The 25,821-nt window shown below is 42.9% G+C and overlaps 1 protein-coding gene across 2 annotated transcripts in view; it reads left to right on the forward strand.

The window, feature by feature from the left end:
• Nucleotides 1-380: 380 nt before the first annotated feature.
• The window catches only part of LOC117518866 (interferon-induced protein 44-like), a 64,169-nt gene continuing 38,728 nt past the window's right edge, over nt 381-25,821 (forward strand). The window contains exons 1-3 of one of the 2 annotated variants that reach the window (XM_034180105.1): nt 381-433; nt 19,591-20,108; nt 20,317-20,365. In XM_034180105.1, coding sequence (XP_034035996.1) covers nt 19,628-20,108; nt 20,317-20,365 — 530 coding nt within the window. In that variant the 5' untranslated portion in view covers nt 381-433; nt 19,591-19,627. Of the gene's footprint in view, nt 434-3,933; nt 3,954-19,590; nt 20,109-20,316; nt 20,366-25,821 lie in introns of those variants that run through there. The other variant, XM_034180106.1, reaches the window with a different exon arrangement.

The following is a 25,821-nucleotide window of genomic DNA, read 5'->3' on the forward strand; positions in this document are numbered from 1 at the left end:
ATCAGTTTTCTTTCTGTGAAAAACGAAAGTTAACTTTAAAGTAAAGATGCATCAATGTGATATATGTATCCGTGAATTACTTTCAAGATATAATGCCAGTTCATACAACTTTGGACCAGTAACAGTGGAAATGAAAGAAAAATATAACGCAATGTTAAAATAAAAACTAACACATTCGCACAACGGCTTTGTACGACGGCTTTGTTTTGTCCAAAAATTCGGATAGGAATATGAATAGGAAGTGAATAAATCACGCTACTTTTATTTTGAAGGTCCCACATTTTATTTTATCTTTTTGTGGCGTTGTGCTTTATACTGAAGTTCGACACCACGTTAGAAATAAAAGGGCAGGTGAGAATAAAAGGTAAGCGGCAAACGACTTTTTTTTCTACCTTAATGTAACATATTATTAGCTGGAATAGTTGTAATTCGTGTATAAGGCTTTATTTTAGAATTGCACACATAAACACCTTTGATAGTAAAATGTTTATTTTGCACAGTATGTGATTTTATTTGAACGGAAACAGCAGTAATGTAAATATTGTGGGTTCGTTTATGAAGTGTTGAGGGAGACAGGTTTTTAAATTCTTCTTATTATTATTATTAAACACCCGCACCCACCAGCTCAGTGAAGCTGACTCCACCCACGTAAAAAAATCCAAGCAAACACACTGAGTGGTTAGTGCTTCTTTGGAGCAGATTTTGTGCGGGTGCGATGATTTACCCAAACTGACCCAAATATGACTAAATGAAGCGCTAACTAGGGATGAGCGAGTACACCACTATCTGTATCTGTTCAACCAACTAAATTATTTGTATCTGTACTCGTAGTGGGCGGGGTCTAAACCGGAAGCGGGCGTGGTTTAACCCGAAATGGCTGGGGCTTCAATCAGTACATTATTTTAAGTCTGAAATTGATATGGATTGATCAGAAGTTGCTATATTTATTGTTTGAAAACTATTTACAGAACAGCCTCAAAATTGAGATTGAAATCAGTGTTTTTGAACATGAATATTCTTAAGTGTATGAATCAATATTTACAGAACAATCTCAGAATTGAGATTCAGTGTTTTTGATCACAATAGTAAAGGAACTATTTATAGAACAAGTTTTTTTATAAACTCAGAACATGAATATTCGTAAGTGTATGAATGAATAACAGAACAGCCTCAGAATTGACATTCAATGTAGTAGGAAATTATGAACTACTAAGTATGCATGAACAAGAGTTGTCATACTCAACACAACTTTCTTTTTTTTTTAATTTTATGATCAAACTGTGTTTTTTTTTCAATTATTCATTTATTTTTACTACCTACCTATTTTTTTCTACACAAAGTTAAACAATATTATTAAGGTGTGTGTGTGTGTGTGTGTGTGTGTGTGTATGTGCATGCATGACTGTCTGTGTGTGCATGTGTGTGTGACTGAGGGAGAGAGAGAAGTTGTTCGACTGACCAATTTATTTTTATGAACTGCAGTGAGAAAGTGTCACATACTGCATGCAGCCATGTCGAATAAAAATATTCATATAGGCTACTTTGTGTGTTCAGCTATATGTGTGCAAGTGGTCTGTAAGACTGTTTATTTTTTAATGATCTGTGTGAACTTGGTGATTCATGCAAACATCCAGTGATGGCAAACAGGGAAATAATATGTTAGCCTTGTTCACTGTATTTTTCTCAAAAGCACCACGTCCTGTAGGAGCAAAGTTTTCCAACTGACTTTATATCACCCTACCAAATGAAGAGCAAGCAAATAGTTAAAAAAATAAATAAATAAATAAAAAACCCGACTGGAGACAGTGACCACCGCAGCAGGAGCCGTTTTCAGCTCTGTCTTGTTAAAAGCGCTGTGTATGACACGAAACAAGTTGACCAAATAACTTTAAATATCAGACAAACCGAAAAAGAGGTGAGCTGAAGAAAACTTAAGCTGGGCAATAGTAGTGACAGAGCACCGTGAGGCAGAATCCAGCCAAGCACAGAGAGAGATCCTGTCTGTGTGTGTGTGTGTGTGTGTGTGTGAGAAAAGCTGCAAAGAGACATGTCTGTGTAGGGAGGGGCAGGCGCTGTGTGTGACTGGCCAATCACAGAGTGTGAAGACAGTCAGTTAGCCAATGAAAATTTTCCTTCAGCACGAGCACAGACATTGATGAGTTTTATTCGGATCATGCTCGTGCTTGTCAAAAATGCTAAAACCCTAGTGCTAACTGTATTTTAACTAAAACCTCTGTATTTTACAAGTCCATTTACTGTGTCTCGAAATCAGATTTATCTGAGGGTTGTAAAAATACCACTGAGATGGTAAAATGGACAATTTACCTAAACTGACCCAGATCAACTGACCCAAACTGGCTCTAACAACGGACCCAAACTGACACAGACTGACCCAAATTGACTCCATGGACGGACCCAAATATGACTAAATGAAGTACTTTTATTGATTTTCAGAAATGTGCACCATTCTCAAAACGCTACATTAAAAGCAAATGGCACTCACCTTTGCAGACGTACAGTGGGACACACCGCTGCCTGCCTCGTCAGGGCTCGTAACATCAATTATCAGATATAACGAAGGGCAACGAAGCCCAAACAAAACAAGAAATCTGGACTTTCGTTGGCATCGTTAAACCTTTTCGCAGCTTTGTTCCTGCAACTGGCGCTTCGTCAGGATTTTTAAACTGTCGAAAAATTTGAACGAATGCCGCTGAAAACCTCAATTTGTCCATATTTCTTTTTGCTGACGTTCTTGATGATTTTTTTAACATTAGCGTTTAGTTTGACTTCGTTCAACCAGCTGAATTTTTTTTCATACAGTGCAGAAGCCGGTTTGTGAGTGCTGCTGTGGTGGAGAGATGCAGCTCCTCCATGGCGGAGCTGGTGTGTGGTGTGGGGCTTCTGCCGCTGCATGTGATGTGCGGCTGCTGTCATGCAGTGGTGCTGGCCGGCCAGGAAGAATTTGTCGGCTTCCTCTGCCAGCACACAGCAGTCCGTGATCGTGGTGTTGTTCCAGCGCTGCACGCACCTGAGGAGAGGATTGCTGCACAAAAAGTCTGGCCGGTGTCCTGTCAGGAAAAGCACCATTCTGTCACTGAACTCTGAAGGGTTTGCTGCCCTCCAGCCCGTGTAGAAAGAAGAGATTGCTGGCCCTTTCATTCCAACAGTTCAAATGTTTTGAGGAGGTGAGCCTTGATCGCTGCGTATTTGTTCGCAGTGGTGGGGCTTGTAATATTTTGTGTCGTCTGCGGTGATCTTTCAGTGCGAACTGCACCTCGGTTTGTACAAACCATGCAGCAGTTTACAGGAGTTTGACTTTGAGCATCAAGTCAAATTTTTTAATTGGAGCAAGACAGAGCGCACAGCGTGTAGTCAGAGTCTGAACCAGACAGTGAGGATTCTGATGATGAAGGAGATTATTCCTCTTTTGTTCTGGATGAGCAATCAGAGCAGGTGGAAACACCGACGTGCGCACAGATCTCCACAGTGGGTCGGATCGTGCGTTTCTATTTGCAGCTTCTCCAGGACTCAGACACTACAGAGCTCCATCCCAGCGCTGAGTCCTGGAACGCACAGCAGGATGTAGACACACACTGCTCCAGCAGTGGCTCCAGGTGTGTTTTGTTTAAAGCGTGGAGATGAGCATTAGTTTTGGTTTTGTTTTGTTCATCTTTTGTTCCTTTTGTGCCCATGATTCGCAGAGTATTCAGTGATTAAGCTCATTTGTCCCCTTTTCTCAATGATTTGTGACTTTTTTACTTTTTTCACTTCATTCAGGAATCGTCGTATGCCGTGTGGCCGGGCCATTAACATCCCTTGTTTATTGTTTCAGCATTCTGAAGAGACACAGCAAGACAGAGGGAAGGAGACAGAAGGCTGTCTATTTTTTTCAAGACCTGGCATTTCTCTTTTAATGGATTTTGAAAGAAATCCATTTTATGAACTGAAATCATGTAAGCCACATTTTTCTGATTATCAGATTACTGAAGTGATTCTTACAGTTATCTGATTACTAACAGTTATCTGATTATTATGGCCATGCAAATGTGCTCATTAATTAATATTACATATGTGAATTATATATTTGTCTAACGTACAAGAGCAAATAAATACAACTGTGTCAAAGGTCAAAAATCAGCTCCCAACAATTTTTGTGTGACATTCCGGACAGACAAACAGAGTCCACTTAGGTTTTTTTGTGACCAAATCTTTATTTATTTAACTTTGTAACAAACAAAAACATACCACGAACTAACAGCACTGCCAAACAAAAATTAAATTAACATAAATAATAAACATACCCAGGCCATTTTTTGCCAACAATTCACCAAAAGTAGCCTCATGTCAAAAAGGTTTTAAGGTCAGCCACTATATAATATAAGAAGATATACGTTAGTAACAAGATTCAGATAGTGTTATTTTAAGTAAATTTTAGGTTGTTAGCTTTGTATTCATTTAGCTAATTGCATAGCTTTGCATTCATTTATGTTCAGTTAGCTTTTTTCAGTTTGTTTCAGATTTGGTTAGCTTTATATACACTTATCTGTTTTCATAGTGATAAATTTTTCGATTCTAATTGCTTACACTTGGCTATTACATTGTGTTAGATTAATTATTTTTGATTTAGATTGAGTCAGCTTTATTTTCAGTCAATTTTAGATCCTTTCAGGTAGGTTTTTTGGGTGGCATTACTCCGCTTTGCTTTTAAAATATAAGAAGATATACAATAGTATATCTTGAAATGAAGACAAACTACTACTCGTATTGCTGAAGACATTACATTAACCAAATGATACCATCCTAATTATATCTCTCTGAAAATAAATGCTCACATCTTTATTGCGATAAGAAACAACAATGAATTTTCTACCCACTCCCAACAGGGTGTGTGACCACAGAAACAAACCACACCCTGGTGGCCCTCCTTGATACTAGGTAAACTTGACTTTCTTGGCTCTGAGCATGGTGGCGGTCCTTGTATTTACACAGCGCTTCCTCTGACTTGGCTTCTTGCACAATGTAGGGGTCAGTGGTACACTGAAGGCACCATCTGTTGAGTACACATGGGATCTTATGGTGATAGGCTTTCTCAAGACTTTGGCATACAGATTATTTTTTGGGACTCTGTCAGAGGCGGCCATTCTGTTGGGTCCATAGCATAGCTTGCAGATGGTCCAGAATGTCTGTATGCCCCTCTTGAAGCAATGGCCCTACGAACTTCTGTGCACTGTGCTGTAACAATGGTCTCCAGCTTCTTCACCAAATCCACCAAAGATTGCATTTTACAGCCTGTGGCTGTAGCTGAGGTGGCGTCTAGACCCAGTGACGGTCCTAGCCTGTTTGGCGCCCTCCGCGAGCAACCCCACCGGCACCCCCCCAAATGCAATCGTGGCAGCAGGGCATACTGCGCTACTCCACTTGGGGGGGTAATAAGCGCCCTCTGCCTTCTGTGTGGTGCATGTATCTTTCTGCCATTGTCTGACAGACAGGTTTTAACCAGAGGATCCCCCCAACATCACAGGCACAATCAGAATTTCTTTTCAATTTTTATTTGAAAAAACGTGGAAGAAACTTAAATATTACTATAAACATAACAAACAAAAAAAACAAACTGTAATACTGGGTAAGTTAAAAGTATAACACACAAATAAGTAAATAAATAATGTAGAAATAAATACAAAAAATAAATAAAATAAAAATATTACTGTAAACAAACATATCAAGACAAAAATAAACTGTAATACTGTGTAAGTTCAAAGTATAAAATACAAATAAAAAAATAAATACTGTAGAAATAAAATCAAAAATAAAATAATAAAATAAAAATAAAGCATTTCTAAATTGCACCAATATAAAACCATTTGAGAAATTATGTGTACAATGGCACATGATAAAGACATAAATCTCACTGCACAACTGGAGGAAGGTCTGCACTTTTTTATAGGACAATTTACAGTATTTCACATTTTGGGGAACAAAATGAATTGCACAACTGTTGTGTAAAGTCCTATCCTTCATTAATAATAATTCAATAAGAGACAATGATTCAGTAATAGACTACTAACTACTCTATTACTTTTCAAACAAGAAATACAAATTAAAATGTACAAATGAACATTGTAGAAAACCTATTTGCTGGTACTGTACTTTGAACAACAAGATATAGTTTAATGTGCAGCAGGTTACAGCCTACGTAACACATTTCACACAACAAGAAATGACACAGCTTCTGCTTACCTTTATCTTTTGCTCGTTTCTCCTCTTCTTCTTTTCTCTTTTTCCTAAACTGCGCACCTGATGGCTTTGCCCTTGTCTTTTCCATCTTCCATAATACACACTGAAGCGGAATAGGTTATCACCCCCGCCCATCCCCAGGGTTGCCAGATTGACATTTGCCAGCACCAACACAACAAAACCTCCTCCAAACCTCCATAACCTGTTACCTGTCTGTCAGACCACGGCAGAAATCTACATGCACCACACAGCAGGCAGAGGGCGCTCATTACCCACAAGTGGAGTATTGCGGTAGGCACTGCTGCAGCAGTTGCAATGCGTTTGGGGGGACCGGGGGTCGGTCATGCCGCCCCAGATAAGAAGCCGCCCTGGGCGGCTGCCCATATCACCCATATCAGAAACCGCTTCTGTCTAGACCCAAGAAAAGATGAAGAGCGTAAGAGAACAAAAAGGGAAGAGAAGAGAGCGGCGCGTAAGAAGAAAAGCGTGTTCCTCGGGAGCGCATGCTTTTAAAGGGTTAAAAGCTCCACCCCCAAGAATTCTTGGTACTGTTGTTTTTCTGTGCGTTCCTTTGTCTAGTTTTATAATAAATCAGCATCTGCTTTCCTAAATTCCCCCTGAGAAACCAAGCAAGTACTGTATTGCAAAACTATAGTAAACACAATTTCCTTAGAACTATCACACAACACGATTATATATGAAAAAGCACATTGGATAAACTTTCTACAATCTATGATCAGAGCAAAAATGCAGGATATATAAATTCCATGTGTGAGATTAAATGATCACGGTTAGTTCTTTTCTTTTCTTTTCCTCTTTCTTTGTTTTCTGGTTACAACACAAAGTACAACTTTTTAATAAATGTGGTTACACTTTATAATACTTTACAAGTTAGTTACATGCCCTTCCCCAATTTGTCCACAAGGGGTTACTCTTACTCCATGGACTTGGGAAGGCTGGTTTTTGGATTTCATCATAAAACATGAAATCTGTTAATCTGCAGCCGATTTTGACCAGAGGAACTTACACTCAACAAAAATATAAACGCAACACTTTTGGTTTTGCTCCCATTTTGTATGAGATGAACTCAAAGATCTAAAACTTTTTCCACATACACAATTTCACCATTTCCCTCAAATATTGTTCACAAACCAGTCTAAATCTGTGATAGTGAGCACTTCTCCTTTGCTGAGATAATCCATCCCACCTCACAGGTGTGCCATATCAAGATGCTGATTAGACACCATGATTAGTGCACAGGTGTGCCTTAGACTTCCAGGTCCGAAACAGCGCCACCTTCCCCACGCTCCAAAGCCAAAGCACTCCGCGTGATGACAGCTCCCCCTGCTGACGAAGCTATGGACACGAGCAGGGCGAAAATGAGATCAGCCAACAGACAAAGGAGGCTGGCCCGCGGTGTTTCATCTGCGGCTCGAGTGAGCATTTGCAGAAGAATTGCCCCAAGCGGTTAAACACCAACGCTCGCCCTTAGAGACTGGGCTAAGGGTGGGCCATAACACGCACGCGGGAAACGCACGAAAATCCACACAAGTCCCAGTCAAGATCCTCTGTGGGGATTTAACCCTTCATGCCCCAGCACTCATCGACACAGGGTCAGAGGGGAATCTGCTTGATAGCAGATGGGCTAAGGAAGTAGGGCTCCCTCTAGTGGCCCTTCCTTCACCATTGAAGGTACGGGCACTAGATGGCACCCTTCTACCTTTAATAACGCACCAGACACAGCCCTTAACACTGGTTGTGTCTGGAAACCAGAGGGAGGAGATTATGTTTTTTGTAACACCCTCTACCTCCAGAATTATTTTGGGTTATCCATGGATGAGTAAGCACAATCCCCGGATCGATTGGCCGACTGGGGTTGTGGCTCAATGGAGCGAAACCTGCCACCGGGAGTGTCTAAGATCCTCGGCCCCACCCGGTGCGACTGCTAAAGAGGAGGTCTGTGTTCCCCCCAATCTTACGGCGGTGCCGGCTGAGTACCATGATCTTGCTGACGTTTTCAGCAAAGATCTGGCACTCACCCTTCCCCCACACCGACCGTACGATTGTGCCATTGATTTGATTCCGGGTGCTGAGTATCCGTCCAGTAGACTGTACAACCTCTCACATCCTGAGCGCGAATCAATGGAGACCTACATCCAGGACTCTTTAGCTGCCGGGTTAATCCAGAACTCTTCCTCCCCGTTAGGTGCTGGTTTCTTTTTTGTGGGCAAGAAGGACGGCGGACTCCGTCCATGCATTGATTATAGAGGGCTGAAGGAGATTACGGTTCGCAACCGATACCCGTTTCCTCTATTGGATTCAGTGTTCACGCCCCTGCATGGAGCCAAAATGTTCACGAAACTGGATCTTAGGAATGTTTATCACCTGGTTCGGATCCGGAAGGGAGACGAATGGAAGACGGCATTTAACACCCCGTTAGGTCACTTTGAGTACCTGGTCATGCCGTTCGGCCTCACTAACGCCCCCGCGACGTTCCAAGCTTTGGTAAATGACGTCTTGCGGGACTTCCTGCATCGGTTCGTCTTCGTATACCTGGACGATATCCTCATCTTCTCCCCGGATCCTGAGACCCATGTGAAGCATGTACGTCAGGTCCTGCAGCGGTTGTTGGAGAACCGGCTGTTTATGAAGGGTGAGAAGTGCGAGTTCCACCGTACTTCTTTGTCCTTCATGGGGTTCATCATCTCCTCCAACTCCGTCGCACCCGATCTGGCCAAGGTAGTGGCGGTGAGAGATTGGCCCCAACCGGCAAGCCGTAGGAAGCTGCAACAGTTCCTTGGCTTCACAAATTTCTACAGGAGGTTCATCAAGGGGTACAGTCAGGTGGTGGGTCCCCTGACAGCCCTGACCTTCCCAAAAGTCCCCTTCACCTGGTCGGATCGGTGCGAAGCCGCGTTTAGGGAGTTGAAACGCCGGTTCTCGACTGCGCCAGTTCTGGTGCAGCCCGATCCTAACTGCCAGTTTGTTGTTGAAGTGGATGCCTCTGACTCAGGGATAGGAGCCGTGCTGTCGCAGAGCGGGGAGTCCGATAAGGTTCTCCACCCTTGTGCCTATTTTTCCCGCAGGTTGACCCCAGCAGAACGGAACTATGACGTCGGCAGTCGGGAGCTCCTGGCGATGAAAGAGGCCCTGGAGGAGTGGAGACACTTGTTGGAGGGAGCTGTGGTTCCATTCACGGTTTTCACTGACCATTGGAACCTGGAGTACATCCGGACCGCTAAGCGTCTAAACCCCAGGCAAGCCCGTTGGTCACTGTTCTTTGGACGCTTTGACCTCCGGATAACATACCGCCCCGGGACCAAAAACCAATGGTCTGACGCATTGTCCCGGGTGCATGAAGAGGAGGTCAGAACAGAGCTGTCGGATCCACCTGACACCATCATCCCGGAGTCCGCTATTGTCGCCACCCTCACATGGGATGTGGAGAACATCGTCAGGGAGGCCCTGACGCGTCACCCGGACCCCGGCGGTGGACCACCGAACAGATTGTACTTCCCACCAGACGCAAGAGCTGTGGTCCTGGACTTCTGTCACGGTTCCAAGCTCTCCTGCCATCCAGGGGTGCGAAGAACCATGGCAGTGGTCCGGCAGCAATTCTGGTGGGCGTCAATGGAAGCCGATGTCCGGGAGTATGTCCGGGCCTGCACCACCTGTGGCAGGGGCAAGGCAGTTCATCAAGCAGAGAGAGGACTCCTCCAGCCGTTGCCGGTGCCTCGACGCCCCTGGTCCCATATAGACCTGGACTTCGTCACGGGTCTCCCTGCGTCCCAGGGAATGACTACCATCATGACGATAGTGGACCGATTCTCCAAGGCAGCCCACTTCGTGGCCCTCCTGAAGCTCCCGACGGCCCAGGAGACTGCAGACCTCCTGGTCCACCACGTCATGCGTCTGCATGGTATCCCCACGAACATAGTCTCAGACTGTGGTCCCCAGTTCTCCTCACAAGTCTGGAGGAGTTTCTGTAGGGAACTGGGGGCCACCGTGAGCCTCTTGTCCGGGTACCACCCACAGACTAATGGACAAGCAGAGCGGGCTAATCAAGATCTGGAGCAGGCCCTAAGATGTGTGACCTCCATGCACCCGACGGCCTGGAGTCAACATCCGGCCTGGATCAAGTACGCCCACAACAGCCAAGTCTCATCGGCGACCGGCCTCTCTCCCTTCGAGGTGTGCTTGGGGTACCAGCCCCCATTGTTTCCGGCTGTGGAGGGAGAGATCGAGGTCCCCTCGATCCAGGCCCACCTCAGAAGGTGCCGTCGGGTGTGGCGAACAGCCCGCTCTGCCCTTCTGAAAGCCCGGACGAGGGCAAAGGGCCATGCAGATCGCCGACGCACCCCGGCCCCCGCTTACCAGCCCGGGCAGGAGGTTTGGCTATCCACTAAGAACATTCCTCTGCACACGGACTCACCGAAATTAACGGACAGATTCATCGGACCCTTTCCCATCGTCAGAGTCATCAGTCCTGCCGCAGTGAAGCTTAAACTCCCAGCTTCACTGCGGATCCACCCAGTATTTCACGTCTCCAAAGTCAAGCCCTGCCACACATCCGACCTCTGCACCCCCGGACCAGTGCCGCCTCCTGCCCGCATCATCGACGGGGAGCCTGCATGGACTGTGAGAAGGCTCCTTGATGTTCGCCGGAGGGGTCGGGGGTTCCAGTATTTGTTGGATTGGGAGGGGTACGGACCCGAAGAGCGCTCCTGGGTGAAGAGGAGCTTCATCCTGGATCCAGCCCTCCTGGCCGACTTCTACTAACAACACCCCGACAAGCCTGGTTGGGGTGGGGGAGGGGGGGGGTCCTGTTGTGTGGGCCGCCCGAAGAGGAGGTAATGCTGGCTCACCACCAGAGGACGCCCTGCCTGTCGTCGGGTTTCAGGCACCAGAGGGCGTAGTCGCCTCACAGGAGCCCCAGGAGCCCGGAGCTGACAGCTGTCAGACATCACTCATCATCACCACATACCATAAAAGCCTGGAAGAGACACCACAACTCTGCCGAGTTATCATCTTACCCGACAGGTAAACCTACTCAGCCGCTTTGTGCCGTTCGCACATTTATTGCTACTGACCTTTGCAGTCGTAACCTCTGGTATACTCGCAGCTTGGAGCTGGGTTTGTGGAAGTTGGAGGGACTTGGCGTTTCCACTCCTCACTTTCCTTATCTCTAAGTATACTGTTGGTACTGCACGTTTTCAGTGTTCCTGTTTTCTGGGAGTGGTGGATTTTTCCCTCAGGAGAGGAACTGAACTTTTTGCTGACTGTTTGCTGGGTGTACACACACCCACCGTAACCTGTTTGTTTTCCCTGCCAGCAGTACCGGATCTGACAGCTGGGAGCAGTGGCCACCTGGGGGACTCGGGATTTGGCGGCTCCGGTGTATTGCAGGTCTCCGTTGGCAGTGTAACCTTGTGGGTCCCGGCTCTTCTATGGATAGGCGTCTCCTATCCTCGGGCCTGCCTACACGTCACCTTTTTTTGTGGAACTTTGATTGACAGACTAAAGCAGTATTTTGACCTGTAGTGCACATTTGCAATATTAAATTGTATTTATTGGCATCTCTATTGTCCGTTCATTTACGCCCCCTGTGTGGGTCCGTGTCTTACACTTTCCCCAACAAGTTGAACGTAATAATGGCACACATCAGAATTAAAGACAACACATATACATTTTACATTGTTTATGTGCACTAAACTTGAAGCAGGCCGTCATCTGAATTGAGGAAAAGTGGGTGAAGGCCACAGCAGGATGGCCTGTGCCGCCCAGCTTGGGGAGTTGAAGGCTGCAGCAGTAAAAACCGAGCTGCCTCCTGGGTGGCAAGGAGGAGGCCAGGGAAAGGGGAGTGGAGAGACACGGGGGGGGGGAGTAGGGATGGAGGGAGGGAGACATGCATCGTGTGCAGATGAGTTAAGTTTGTGTCAGTTTCTGTCCTTGTGTACATAAAGTCTGACATTGCTAGGCAACAGCAGGCTGGGGGGGGGGGGGGTAAATAGATAAGAAGGGGGAGCCGAATTCCTTCACGAAGGCCGTAGATCCTTCAGGGGGAAGAGCAGGGCATTTGACCTTCAGGAGCCGATAAGGCTGCCATGTTGGTGTTAGGCAGAGAGATACAGAATTCCATTTACTGCACCTCTGACCATCTAGAGTCCAAATTTATGAAGAATATTCTCCGGCCCTCAGCAGCATATTCCTTTGCAATGCAGCGATATGTTCCAAGATGGTATCCATTTTGCATTTGAGTTCAAGAGTTAATGCAGTCTGAGATTGAATTGCCTTGCCCAACTCATTAATCATGAGGGACAGATGCGGGGATGAGATTTTGGTAGCATCCATCTTGCTAATATTCCTGTGGGTCAGGGCAGCGCACAAACCAGTTGGTGCCAAACCTCCCACCATAAAAGCGAAAAGAAAGAAATCCTCAACATCATCCACAGAGAGTGGAGCCAAGCACGCCAAGCGCCGTTTCTCACAGGCGTCCAGAACATAGCCCGCTGTGTAAGTTCCATCAGGGCATGCAGGGTCCCCCAACCCTGATTTCCTTGTCAAAACAATGGTGTCAAAAGTGTTGAGAGACCAGCTGATCAATTCCATGGTTAATCCAAATCTTAAGTTGACTAATTCACAGTCTGGTGAAGCTGGGTCTTTGAAGGTCATAGCAGAGATAGAGAACAGAAAAGGAGGAGAGGAGAGGGGAGGAATGCAACCTCCCTTGTCGGAGTCCCAAGCTTATTCCCAAGCTAATAAGCTTAGCTTATTAGGGGTCTTCAATTGGTCCAAAATACTGCTGCCGGACTTTTGACAGGAAGCAGAAGGTTTGACCACATTACACTCATTTTGGCATCTCTTCACTGGCTTTCTGTCCCTGTGAGATCAGATTTTAACCATCTGGGTCCGACGCCGTCATATACGATGGCTGAGACCAAGCTTTACTAAATTCTAAATAACGTTTTAATGATATGAGATAGAAACTTGCTTTTTTTGCTGAAAAGTTAACTTCGCGGACTTTCGAGCCACCATCCACTATCGTTGTACTCCTCATAGAAGCTGTGTGATGACATGAGCAATGTCAGTGTCCAATTGGAATTGGTTCATCGTCACATGGTTTTCCAAAATCCAATCGTAGGGCAGATTCACCTCACGTGACACACCAAAGATTGCTTTTAGGAGCGATGTGTTACTAATGGGACCGTTTGAATAGCTCCCTGGCTGCTCCAATGCGCCCTGCGCCATTACGCACAGCGAAAGTAAAAGGGAGCAGACGGAGAGCCTCTCATACAATCTCATGTGCTCAAACAGTGTGTGAGTATCAGGATTGCTCGACAAGTTTTCCTGTGAATGTTACTGAATAAGCCTGTGGCAAGCTCTCTCACTCTGGCGTAAAGCGTTCTTTACCCTATCAGTGGAGCGAGGGGGGAGGGGCCGCTCCTCAAACTGAATGAGCCTCGAAGTGTGAATGTTGCTTTCAGAGCAGGAGAAAACAAACACACAGTCAAGTTCATGGTAGAAGTTTGTGATGTGACCTTTGTGTAGCAGCAGACAGAAATTGCTTTGAGGTGAAGACAAACAAAACACATAGACCATTTTGTATATATTGTTCAAAATGTGCATTTGTGTTTATTGTTTGAACCTTTTTGTTGTACAGTCTCACACAAGAGCCAAAATTACCTTTATAAAGTGTTAAAACAGTTGTTTATTATAGTTTGCTGAGTGTTTTGAATAAATGTGTGTAGAAAATTATTATCCGTTTTCCTTTTTCCTTTCTTATTTCTGACTGTAAACCTGTATTACACTCTTAAAACACAACTATAGCATATATATTTTGAAAGTACAGGCATACATGTCAACCCCTTTGAGGGTCCACCTGTATAACCAAGTGAGAAAATCCATAAAACCTCCAAATCGCACCAAAATCAGTTTTATTACAGTACATACAACTGCATAGCGGTATCACATAACTGGGTTTTTGTCCACATATTATGAGTTGCCACAGTGACATTAAAGTCAGGATCATTAGTATTTCCTCCATTGAATTTCAAACTATAGAGATCTAGCATTCATGCGTCAAGCTGAATTTTATAGAACTGAATGTCAAATTTAGTTGTTTTTTACAGAAACAAAAACTACATTAATAAAACCATGAAAAATAAATCGAATATAATTAACAAAATAAAACATACCTCAGAACTTTATCAAGTGTACTGAAAATCACCTTGCCAGTGCCGATGTTGCAGACTGGCATATCGATGATCCTCGACAATGCTTTCTGGGGTTATGGTGCCAGTCTTCCACTGGCTCCAAAACTCATGCCTTCACCTTAACACCAAAAAAAAAACGTTTGCATGTTTTTCTCACGTCAGACATCAACTAGTAACCAGCCATCTGTTTTAGTCAATGGAGAACAATTGCAAGTGGTAGAACAATTTAAGTATCTTGGTGTTACTTTTGATTCAAAATTAAACTTCAAAGATCATGTAAAGAGAGTGTCCAATATCATTAAGTTCAACCTATCAAACTTTAAACATATAAGACCTTATTTGACCACGGAGGCAGCGAAGGATACATGCACTTGATGGTTTTTAGTCATTTAACTTATTGTCTCACAACATGGTCCCAAACAGATGCAACTACCCTGAAACCACTGAAGTCATTGTTTAAAAAAACGTTGAAAATTATGGATAAAAAGCCTCTGCATTATCAGTATTGTAACGTTCTAAATAAGTACAACATATTAGACTTTGAAAGTTACCAGATGCTACTGGATGCATATCTTATTTTCAAGGTTTTAAATGGGCTTGCCCCTCCACCCTTAATGTATTTTATACAAAAAAAAAAGTAATGTTGGAATTCATACCAGAGCATTAACAAGAGGAGCCTGTGAAGTACAGAGGCGTAGAACTAAATTCAGTCAGATGGTGGTGTCCGTCAGAGGAACAAAATTGTGGAATACTCTACCAGACCGTATTAGAAACTGTGGAAACTACCTATCATTCAAAACAGATCTAAAGAAATGGCTGAAAGCAAACCTGTCATGTACTCACACTTAAACTCATCATCCTCTTGGGTCACTAAACTTCAGTGTCTTTAACGGTAAATAGTCTGTCCCTGTTGTGTTCTTATAGTGTATTGTCTGTCTCAAACTGTAGTCTGTTCAGTCTATGCATTTGTCACGTGTTGTGTTGTGTTGTAACTGTTTCTGTTTTAACCTGCCTTAGGACAACAGATGAAATTTAGCTATTGTGCTAATTCTGGCATATTTATGTTTAAGCTGTTCGAAAACATTGATTAATATGCACTGTCCTAATTCAAATAAAATAAAGAAGAAGAAGACTTCGCCCCTGTGTTTATTAGGGATGGGTATTGATAAGATTTTATCTATCGATACCATTATCGATTCCGCTTATCGATCCGATTCCTTATCGATTCCCTTATTGATACTGCTTGTGAATTTTGTGTGTACTAAAAGTAGGCTTTACAGGTTTTCTATGTCAGCGGGTCAAAGAGCTTTTTCTTATCGTGCACCCGCTCTGTGGAATGGTCTTCCTGTGACTGTGAGGCAGTTGAAGCCTGTGGACATTTTTAAGTCAAGATTTAAAGCCTATTTTTATTCTCTTTCTTATGAATAGTTTTTTTTTATCTGTTTTATTCTTTTACTTCTGTTTTTAATTATGTATTTGAATTTTTTTAATTTTTATTTATTTATTTAAATTTTTTATGTTGAACTGTTCTATGTGAGGTGCCTTGAGATGGCATTTGTTGTGATTTGGTGCTTTATAAGCCGATTAAATTGAAATTGAATTGAAATTGAACAACATTTTGAGTCTTAAAGTAAATAAATATGAAATTGGTCACTGGATGCTTAAACTTTGTACATAATAAACTCTAAATGGTGGATCCTTGATCTCTGGACGTAAATAGGAATAAACAAAATCTGTCGTTTTTGTCAAAAGAATTTCCTTTCAGACATTATTGACATGAATGTCTTTCCATACATTTGAGCTGAGCTCTTGCAGCTGGCTGTGCTGCATGTCAGGATGTAATTTATAAAGAATACAGCACATCTCATTTTGGGAGGAAAAAATGTTATAGTCTATTGTAGTTTCTTGTCTGTAATACAACGTTTTAAAGATGTGTCATTCTGTTTAAAGCGGAAATTCATTTTGAAGTTATTAATTCTGACCGGACTCTGTCTCAGCAGAGATCCGCGCAGCGTTTGGAGTTGGACCAATGGAACGGAGGACGATTCTCGTTTCTTGACTGCAACAAGACACAAGTCCCAGTTAGTGACTTTAATCCACACAAAAGTGACTCACGATATTTTAATGGCTTTGAGAGGAGTTAAGAAGCGGACTTGCCGTTTCTGAAGAGCAGCGAATCAAAGAACCCACGAACTAGTGGATTGAAGCATTGCTTCATTGGCTCACGCATCAAAGTGGAGCCACGCTGCAGAAACGGCTGATTACAGAGCCACTGCACACCAAACCCTGAATATCCGTAAGACTTTATTTGTACGTCCATATGACTCTGAAATAATTTATGGACAATCCGTATAGGTTGACATGTATGTACAGGTTGTCCTGAAAAAAAGAGATATAAAACTTCATTGTGGGATGCAGGGAGAGCTGTTAACAGCAATAATAAAACATTTATGCCAGGCAAGTGAACTGTCCAAAAAAATGCCCTCAGACCCCAGAGGGCTAAGGTTGTGCTACTAGCCTATAAAATTGTTCACGGACTGGCACCTCCCTACCTAGCTGACCTAATTAAACCCTATGTACTGTCCAGGCTCTGCGTTCTCAGGGTGCAGGACTACTTTGTGTCCTGAGGGTGAATAAAAAGTCTGCAGGTCACAGAGCTTTCTCATATCGTGTCCCTGTTCTGTGGAATGATCTCACTGCGTCAATAAAACAGTAAGATTTTGTAGAGACTTTCAAGTCCAGACTTAAGACGCACTTATTTATCCTTTCGTATGGCTAGCATATTGGCATAGTATGTTACTATTCTTTTTACTCTTTTAATTCAATTTATTAGGAAACAGTGGGCTGTGGCCTCAGCTTTATCTAAATTCTGGGTCTTTTAGTGAAGCCTAGGGCTAGTGGCCGATGATCACTTTATTATTTCTTTTGTTTTTCTTGTTGATTAATGCTGACAAATTATACTGTATTTGTTGTCTTTCTGATGCCCAATTCTGTGTTTTCTCTCTGTTTGAGGTGCGGCTCCATCCAGAGATGGGAGTGGTGTCTTCCTCTGCAACCCTCCTGTCCTGTGTACTGGCAGCATTTCCTGTATATTCGTTTTGTGAACTGTTTTGTAAAATGTGTCGGTAGCATGGCCCAAGCAGAGGGTCACCCCTTTGAGTCTGGTCTGCTTGAGGTTTCTTCCTCAAATCATCTGAGGGAGTTTTTCCTTACCATTGTCGCCTGTGTGCTTGCTCTGAGAGTCGGTAAGGTTAGAACTTACTTGTGTGACGTGCCTTGAGGCAACTTTGTTTTGATTTGGTGCTATATAAAATGAAAATGAATTAAATTAAATTAAAAGTTAGCTTTGCTAATTAGTGGTTAGAGGAACTGTGCCCACCACTGTAAACAGGTACAGACAATGTCATTTCAAACCTGAAAAACGGCACATACAGCACCACCATACCAAGTGAAAAACCAAAAATATCAGATATTTTTCAAATAAATCTTGTTTCCTTGTAGACAATCGGTGTACTGCACACTAGTATAGTAGCTTGATAAACATGCATATTGTATGTGAGTGACAGTGCAACTGACTGCGTGGTTGTCAATGAGCATCTTTGGCCAAAGCATACTCGCCACCTAACGGACATGCCGGTTTTTACACCAGCTATACCACTGTCAATGAAATTTGCAAAAATAAAAAAATTCATGCAGGCTGATTTCAGTATGTGGGCAGGGATGATAAACTAACTTATGTACCCTGATTGTGAAACAGCCCGTTTGCAGGAAAAATGAAACAAAATAACACCTGAAGCTTCATTGATTTGTATCATCAACACCAAATACCACATACATAAACCTCATATATCCCAGTACTAGAATGGATTCCTCAGACGTCATCCAACCTGTGACACATTTCCAATTCCAAAAGTCTTACTAGGAATTCGTGAACCCCACAGTTCTTTTCCTACTCCTTGGAGTTTATCCTCTATTGCAGAGGCCTTCAACTCATTCCAGAATTGGCCGAGAGGGTGCAGGTTTTCTTTGCAACCACCCTCCACCAGATGATTTCATTGATTTACTGATTCCATCTCTTCAAAGTGAAATCATTGCCGTGGAAGACAAGTTCTGCCTTGCACATGTTGCATTTCACGTTTTTTTTTTTTTCTCTTTAATTTGGTTAAAATGCTCCCAAACATTTGAGCTTCGTTGCCGGCTAGCCAGGATATTGTTTGGGCATAACTTTTCCGGTGACATAACGGCTGACCCGGATTACTACTATTGCGCATGTGCGTCAAGGACAGAAAGGCAGTGGAAGGTACAGCAAGAGCTTTGAAAGAAAAACAAAGCTTAAAAAATAAACAATGACTTTGATTATTAAATTAGTTGCAGACTGTTTTGATAGTAAATGGTAAATGGACTGCATTTATATAGCGCTTTTCCATCTGCATCAGACGCTCAAAGCGCTTTACAATTATGCCTCACATTCACCCCGATGCATACAAGACGCTCACTACACACCGGGAGCAATAGGGGATTAAAGGCCTTGCCCAAGGGCCCTTAGTAATTTTCCAGTCAGGCAGGGATTTGAACCCATCATCTTCTGGACTCAAGCCCAACACCTTAACCACTAGACCATCACCTCCCCTAACAACATAATAGTGGCTAGTCGACTAATTGTGGCAGCCCTAATCCTTTTTAACATCACCTGCTGCCTTCACAAGTGTAATCCAAGACCATTATTTGTCGTCTTGTGTAGATATTCAGAGCTACATAATGTTTGAACTATGAGTAATATGTTGCAGTATTTTTGCTCATCCAAATTATTCTCTATGTTTAACACATCTACGGTTGGGGTTACCAGCAAATAAACACTGACATTTTGAACTGTTGTCTGTTTGTCAAAACAAATGGAGTGTCATCTTCTCAATATGTTCAAAGGAAACTGTACACAGTATTGTTCTTCATTAGATCCTTGGAGCACAGAAGCTTGGTCTTAGTTTGTTTTTTGCTCATTATGCTGTGCTGCTATCATGTTGAAGCTTGGTGCTGACTAGACCAGAGAACTGGCTAATATCTGCAGAATATCCCTACAGGTGAATTATGCTGTGTGTAGATGAAGCAGTACACTTTTTTTTAACCCTCTCTGTTTTGTGTTCAGACACCACAGTGAACTGAAAGATCTCCGAGAAGACAGAATGTCCACCTTGCAGTCCAGGCTCAGCAGAAGCCAGCAGGAAACAATCTTGTCTCACCTCGGACATGTGAAGCTCACGTTGCTGTACAAGGCCAGTGTTCACGGCTTCACAGCTGCAGCATTCCACCAGCGGTGTGACTACCACTGTCCCACACTGTCAGTAGGCTATAACGCCTCTGGTTATGTGTTTGGAGGCTACACCACTCAAGCCTTTAATCAGACGGGACAGTACGTTTACGATGATCAGGCCTTTCTTTTCACCTTGAGTGGAAAAGACATCCTGACATATAAGACCCTGAGTCCTAATTATGCAATGTACATGACAAATAACTGTGGTCCAAATTTTGGTGCAGCGTTCGTGCTGATTAATGAAGGCCAACCTCAAGTCTACAGCAAGCCAGGAACATATTACAGTTTCCCTACTGCAGAAATGCATGGCAACGACTTCAAGCTGACTGAATGCGAAGTCTACCAAGTTGAAAGTAAGTCTACAATAATCAGCTATTAGCATTAGAAACTAACATTATGGCTTCTGTTAAATACATCACTGGTATTGCTTCCATCACAGTTCTGCAGCTGATGACATGTTTTGTTTTTATTTGTTGATTAGATCAAAAATAATTTAGATTTTTGACAAACTAAAAAGGATAATTTTGAAAAAAACAGTTTTGTCCTTTTGTTCTTCCACAGAAAGCACAGACTTTGAGAAACCATGGAGGGTTGTAGTCTGGAAAAATGAGTAAGTTGAATTAACCACGAGTTGGCAAAATATTTAAGCATTAACAAAATGATTATTTTTAATATAGCGTGGCATCCAGCGGGACAAAGCGGGACGCATTGGCATGACAATTTGCACTTTTAAAAAAATCATTCTGCATCACGAAGTGGTGATCATATCACTGTGTGAGGAATTAGCAAATTAACACCCCGCAGCTGCAGGCTGGCGCTACTGCGTGCTGACATGCACAGAACAGAAGCAGTGACAGAGGTTCGGCAGTTGTCTCCTGTGTAACCGGGGAGGCCGTGTGCTCTGCTCCATTGCTCCGGATGGAGCATCCTGCTCCTCGCTGCTCCACCTCCACGGCATCTCCTCACTGGCACAGCAAACTCCACTTAGGATGCAGCAGAAACCGAACTCTGAGCCACATTTTTCTGCGGATCATCTAGCAAATGAGCCAGACAGCTAGTTGATGAAATATAAGTCGTTTGGAAGCAGACAGACAGAGTGGAACAAAGGGTTTGAATATCACCGGAAAGAACAGGGGCTTGTTCACATTTCAAGCTTAGTGACTTGAATCTGACTTTTTTTGTCTGCCTGCAAGAGTGTGTGTTATCCAGTAATTTTCCAGCAGCTGGAAACTCTCTTTTCATTGTCATGTATACACTGAGAAAATAATAATAATAATAATGAAATTTAAAATGATGCTTATCTTCATAATTAACTGATTTATTTGATGAAGAAAGAATCACATTTGATTTCATTGGCATAGAAATGCTAGTAACATTTCAGTTTAGATTTTCATTTGACCCATAGATGAAGACCAAAAATTAGGGAGAACAAAAGGAAAACACAAATTTCTGTCATACCTAAAACTTTGCAGATTAGTTAATGCTAAGTATTTACACATTTAGCCTAATATTTACAAACATCAAGCTAAATAAGTAAGTCCCTTCGGCTGCTCCTTTGTTTCCACTCGGGGTCGCCACAGCAAATCCAAGGCGGATCTGCATATTGAATTGGCACAGGTTTTACGCTGGATGCACTTCCTGACTCAACTCGACATTACATGGAGAAATGTGGCAGGGGTGGGATTTGAACCAGGAACCTTCCACACTGAAACCAAGCGCACTAACCACTTGGCCACCACCCCTGCTAAACATCAAGCTAAATGTTGAGAAAAATATGCACCTAAATAAAATTGCTAATTGCTCACCCCCAAAAGATAGATTAATAAAGCGTCTAATGACAGACATGTAGCATGTAAGGACGTGTTTATTCAAATTTGCAATTCATGGATGTTTTGTACAAGAGTTATTATTGTAGGCTGCGGTCTTTTGATGTCAATTTCAATTGCAATTTCTGCACATCAATGCCCCGTCCAAGGAAGAGAGGTTTAGTCATTTTGGCCCATGAAGAAGACATAAAAAAAAAAATCTTGACATTAATCAGTTTGTGTTAGAAATTGTCAAGGCTAGCCACGGACTAGCCCTGGAAATTGTGTCTGGATTACTGTAAATATCCTGTTTCTTCCCTAATGACTGCACATCTCCTATTCTTATCATATGTTCTATGTTTTTGACTATTTTTGGCAACAATGGCAGATGAATATGGCCCACTCCAAGTCAAAGTGGGACCTTTGAATATAGCGAGGCTGAGCGTGCCTGCATCATGTTGAAGGATTCTTTGTTTGATGAAGTGGAAACCCCTGATTTCAGAGACATTGATGAGATCACAGATCAGCTCTACAAACTGTATAAACGCAAGACTAAACAGTATCTGCATGCTTTAATGCTAAGTGATTACCTGAGAAAGAAAATTATCCCACGGGGCCTCAGGCTACAAAAAGCACCTGCATTAGGCCTGGAGAATCCTGACTTTTGCCAACGCTGGATTGAAATTTTAAATGCATGCAGTTTTGATCTAATGGCTTTAGCCATAAAGGAACTGAACACAATGGGAGAAGACGTGGGGAGATTAAACAACTGGATGTGCAGCTTGGTAAAGAGCTTATAGACAAAAAGAAATTATCTGAGCTCAGAAGAGACATTGAACACTGTGTGGCTAAGTGCTCCAACGAGATCTGCACTCGTAAAAAAGCCAAGTTTGTGCGGGACATCGGTGACTACAAACAGAACAAGGTCTACTTCTGGAGGGACGGCAAGCCTGAACCATGAGAGAGACGACCTCGAGAGAACGTCCAGTGTGGATTCAGAGGATGCTGCCAGCCCAACCGGAACCAGTATTACAGAACCAGGGCTTCCTCACTCTCCCTTTGAATCTGGGTCTGACATGAGCAGCCAATCCGGATGTGCAGCGCCTTTTATCGGCCGCACCGACAGCAGACAGGCCCAATGGAGATGGTCCCTGCAAGATATAAGCGATGCAGGAGAGGGCAGCAGAAGAAGACAAAGGTCCCCAAGATTTACCAACAACAAGACACGGTAATAAATCTGTCTGATAAAGTTTTATCAGAACCCTGGACTTCTGCACTAAGTAAAGAGTTGAATTTTGCACCCACCACAAAGACCAATGATTTTGAGACATTTGATTTTCAGAAATTCTTTCGCAATTTAAGACTCAGAGAGTTTTTTTCATACAAACACCACAGACTGCACCCCTAGAACCAACAGCTCTGTTCCTGAGCAGTAATTATTTTAGTTTTGAAAATGATTACTACTTGCAGTCTACGGGCGGGCATGGAGCTGTATATAAGAACTAGAGAACGCAGTAGCGCTGAGCCGTGTGCCGACAAGGACGTGTGATCGCCATTTTAATTCCGGGCAAGTTAGTGATTTGTGTGCATAGAAGTTCACTTAGTCTCGTCAAGAAACAGGTGGAATATGCCGGAAAGCTGCACATGTTGGCAATGCCACAAATGGAGGAACAAGGGAGACAATATTTCCTTCCATAAGTAAGTGGTTTTGGTTCTTCTTGTCACTTTGTCCGTGATATTTGGATGATAAACAGCTGTACGTTTCCTGCCGTACCTGTCGCCTGATGACACGGACCAGTAACTCTTCACTTATGTCTAGTTGATATTTTCCACCGCTAGAACAATGTCTAGTTAAAATACTTGTCATTAGTCATTAAAATTGTTCAACAAGACTGGGGATTTTTTTTTTTTTATTTGCACCTTAAAATAATGAGATTTTAATGACCCGCGCTGTGCCGCTCACAGTCACACCCACACATAGAGATGTGTACCCACACCACTGACTTCATAAATGAAACTTAGTCAATAAAGGATAATTGTGTAAAAATATAATATATATAAATGTATTGTAATGGTTTTAGGAGCGCATTGCGTTGAACACAGCAGCAGCTCAGCCTAGCAGCGTAACTTAACAGCGCAGGTCCGTGTAACTTTCTACACTAATATTTGGGAATGTGTGAGTGTCAGAGTAAGTTTAATACTTTCCTGACATAATTTAATGTAATTTAATTTTACTGGCTCGATATCCAGGTCAAAATGGCATTTTAACACGTATTTTGTGAGCATTTTTCTGAGTGTGTTCAGTTGCGAATCTCCATTGAAAATGCATTAACATCCAGGTACTTCATCAATATTTTGCCCGGTTAGGAGGCGTCATGTCGCTGTCCATGAAGGGACGTTTTTGTTTCGTGTGCAGCAATGGGACTGCGCTCTCTAGTTCTCATATACAGCTCCATGGGGCATGGCCATGGGCACAAAAATGGCACCAAATTATGTTTGCCTATATATGGGCCATTTGAAAATACGTTTGTGCTAAACACAGCAAACCCCTTCTGGTTGAAGATTATATTGTATGAAAGGTTCATTGATGACATTTTTATTATTGCTGACTGTACAGTAGAAGAGTTGTCTTTTTTCACCAATATCTGATCTTTTTCACAAACCAACAGATCGTAATGCCATTTTAAGAGGTGACAGTTTCCACCCTCGACCACTCCTAAAAAGTTTAGCTATCAGTCAATTCCATAGGATTCGTAGAGTATGCAGTGACTGATGACAGTGTATATACAGCACAGCCCTCAGACCTCTCCAACAGGTTTCTAAGCAGAGGGTATAAACAGCTAGGGGGCGCTATGACCATGTGACCCAGGGAGAGTGCCTTCAGCCTAGAAAACAGGCATCCACCGGGAGCCTGACGACAGTGTGCTGTATCAGATACTCTCCTCTCGGTGCCAAATTCAGGGAGACAATTCAGAAATATTGGCACATTGTAAAGTCAGACCCCAAACTCAAAAATGTATTCAGTGAACCACCCAAACTGGCCTTCAAACATCCCAGTAACATCAGAGACTGCCTGGTCAAATCTGACATTAGCCTTCAACGTCCATCAAAACTCTTTAACCTGTCGGATGCTAATTATAAATGCGGGGCTGTTCCCAGTGTGTCTACACACAGAAATGCAAGACCTTTACCCATCCGCACACAGGCCGCAATATTTCTATTCGAAGAGCAATCACATGCAGCACTACGCATGTGATCTATATGACCTGATGCCCTTGCGGCCTCGTGCATATTGGGAAAATGCAGAGGGAACTCAGAACCAGGATTGGTGAACACAGGATCAAGATCAGATCAGGGGATGAGCGCAGTCCTGTTGCAGGCCATTTCAAAAAAGCAGGCTATAGCGTCAGTGCGCTGCGTTACCTGGGAGTGGAGAGAGTGCAGCGACAGCACAGAGGAGGTGACATAGAAAGAAGACTCCTTCAAAGGGAGACATACTGGATTTATTCTCTCAATAGAATGTCACATAATGGCTTAAATGAGGACTTTGATCTTAAGCCCTTCTTATGAATTCCACAGAATGGAGCTGTCTATTTTTTTTTTTTGTTTTTTTGTGTGTGTTTGTCTTTCATGGAAAATGTTATACTTTCATAGAAAGATATATTTTATACAAATATTATGAAATATGTTTTTGTAAAAATATAAATAGATTTTTATGCAAAACAAAAATGTGTCTTTATACATAATAGGGAATGTACTTTTGTAAGAAATGTACATTTTTGTGAAGGATGTTTTCTATTGTTCATTGTACTGGTGTCTTTCCACTGCATATTTATGTGAATGGTGCTGTGTTTGGCACATTGACTGGCATATGCCCATGTATAGTGTTCCTGTGTTTATAGACAGCTGATGCCAATTAGACACAGCTGGTGTGGGTGTTGCTACATTTGATTATTTAGTCTATGAATACACTGTTCCTGCCATGTCCTTTGTACAGTTGCCTGAAGAAGAGTCGAAACGTTGTCAAAACGCAGTCGAAACGTTGCTTTTTCAGTCAATAAAAAGATTTTGGGAGCTTTAAACCAGTGTGTGAATTTTTCCTCTTTTTTCTATCTGCATTTCATGATTATCCTGCACCTGGTCTAATATAGGATTGGATGTGCGCACAACTACCATTTTTTTTGTTGTATTTTGCACCAATTTAGAGGTTCTTTTTGCCCCCACCCCCAGAGAGGACAAATGCTCACCCAACCTTGGCATC

This window comes from Thalassophryne amazonica, chromosome 10, assembly GCF_902500255.1.
Source record: "Thalassophryne amazonica chromosome 10, fThaAma1.1, whole genome shotgun sequence".
Taxonomy (NCBI): domain Eukaryota; kingdom Metazoa; phylum Chordata; class Actinopteri; order Batrachoidiformes; family Batrachoididae; genus Thalassophryne; species Thalassophryne amazonica.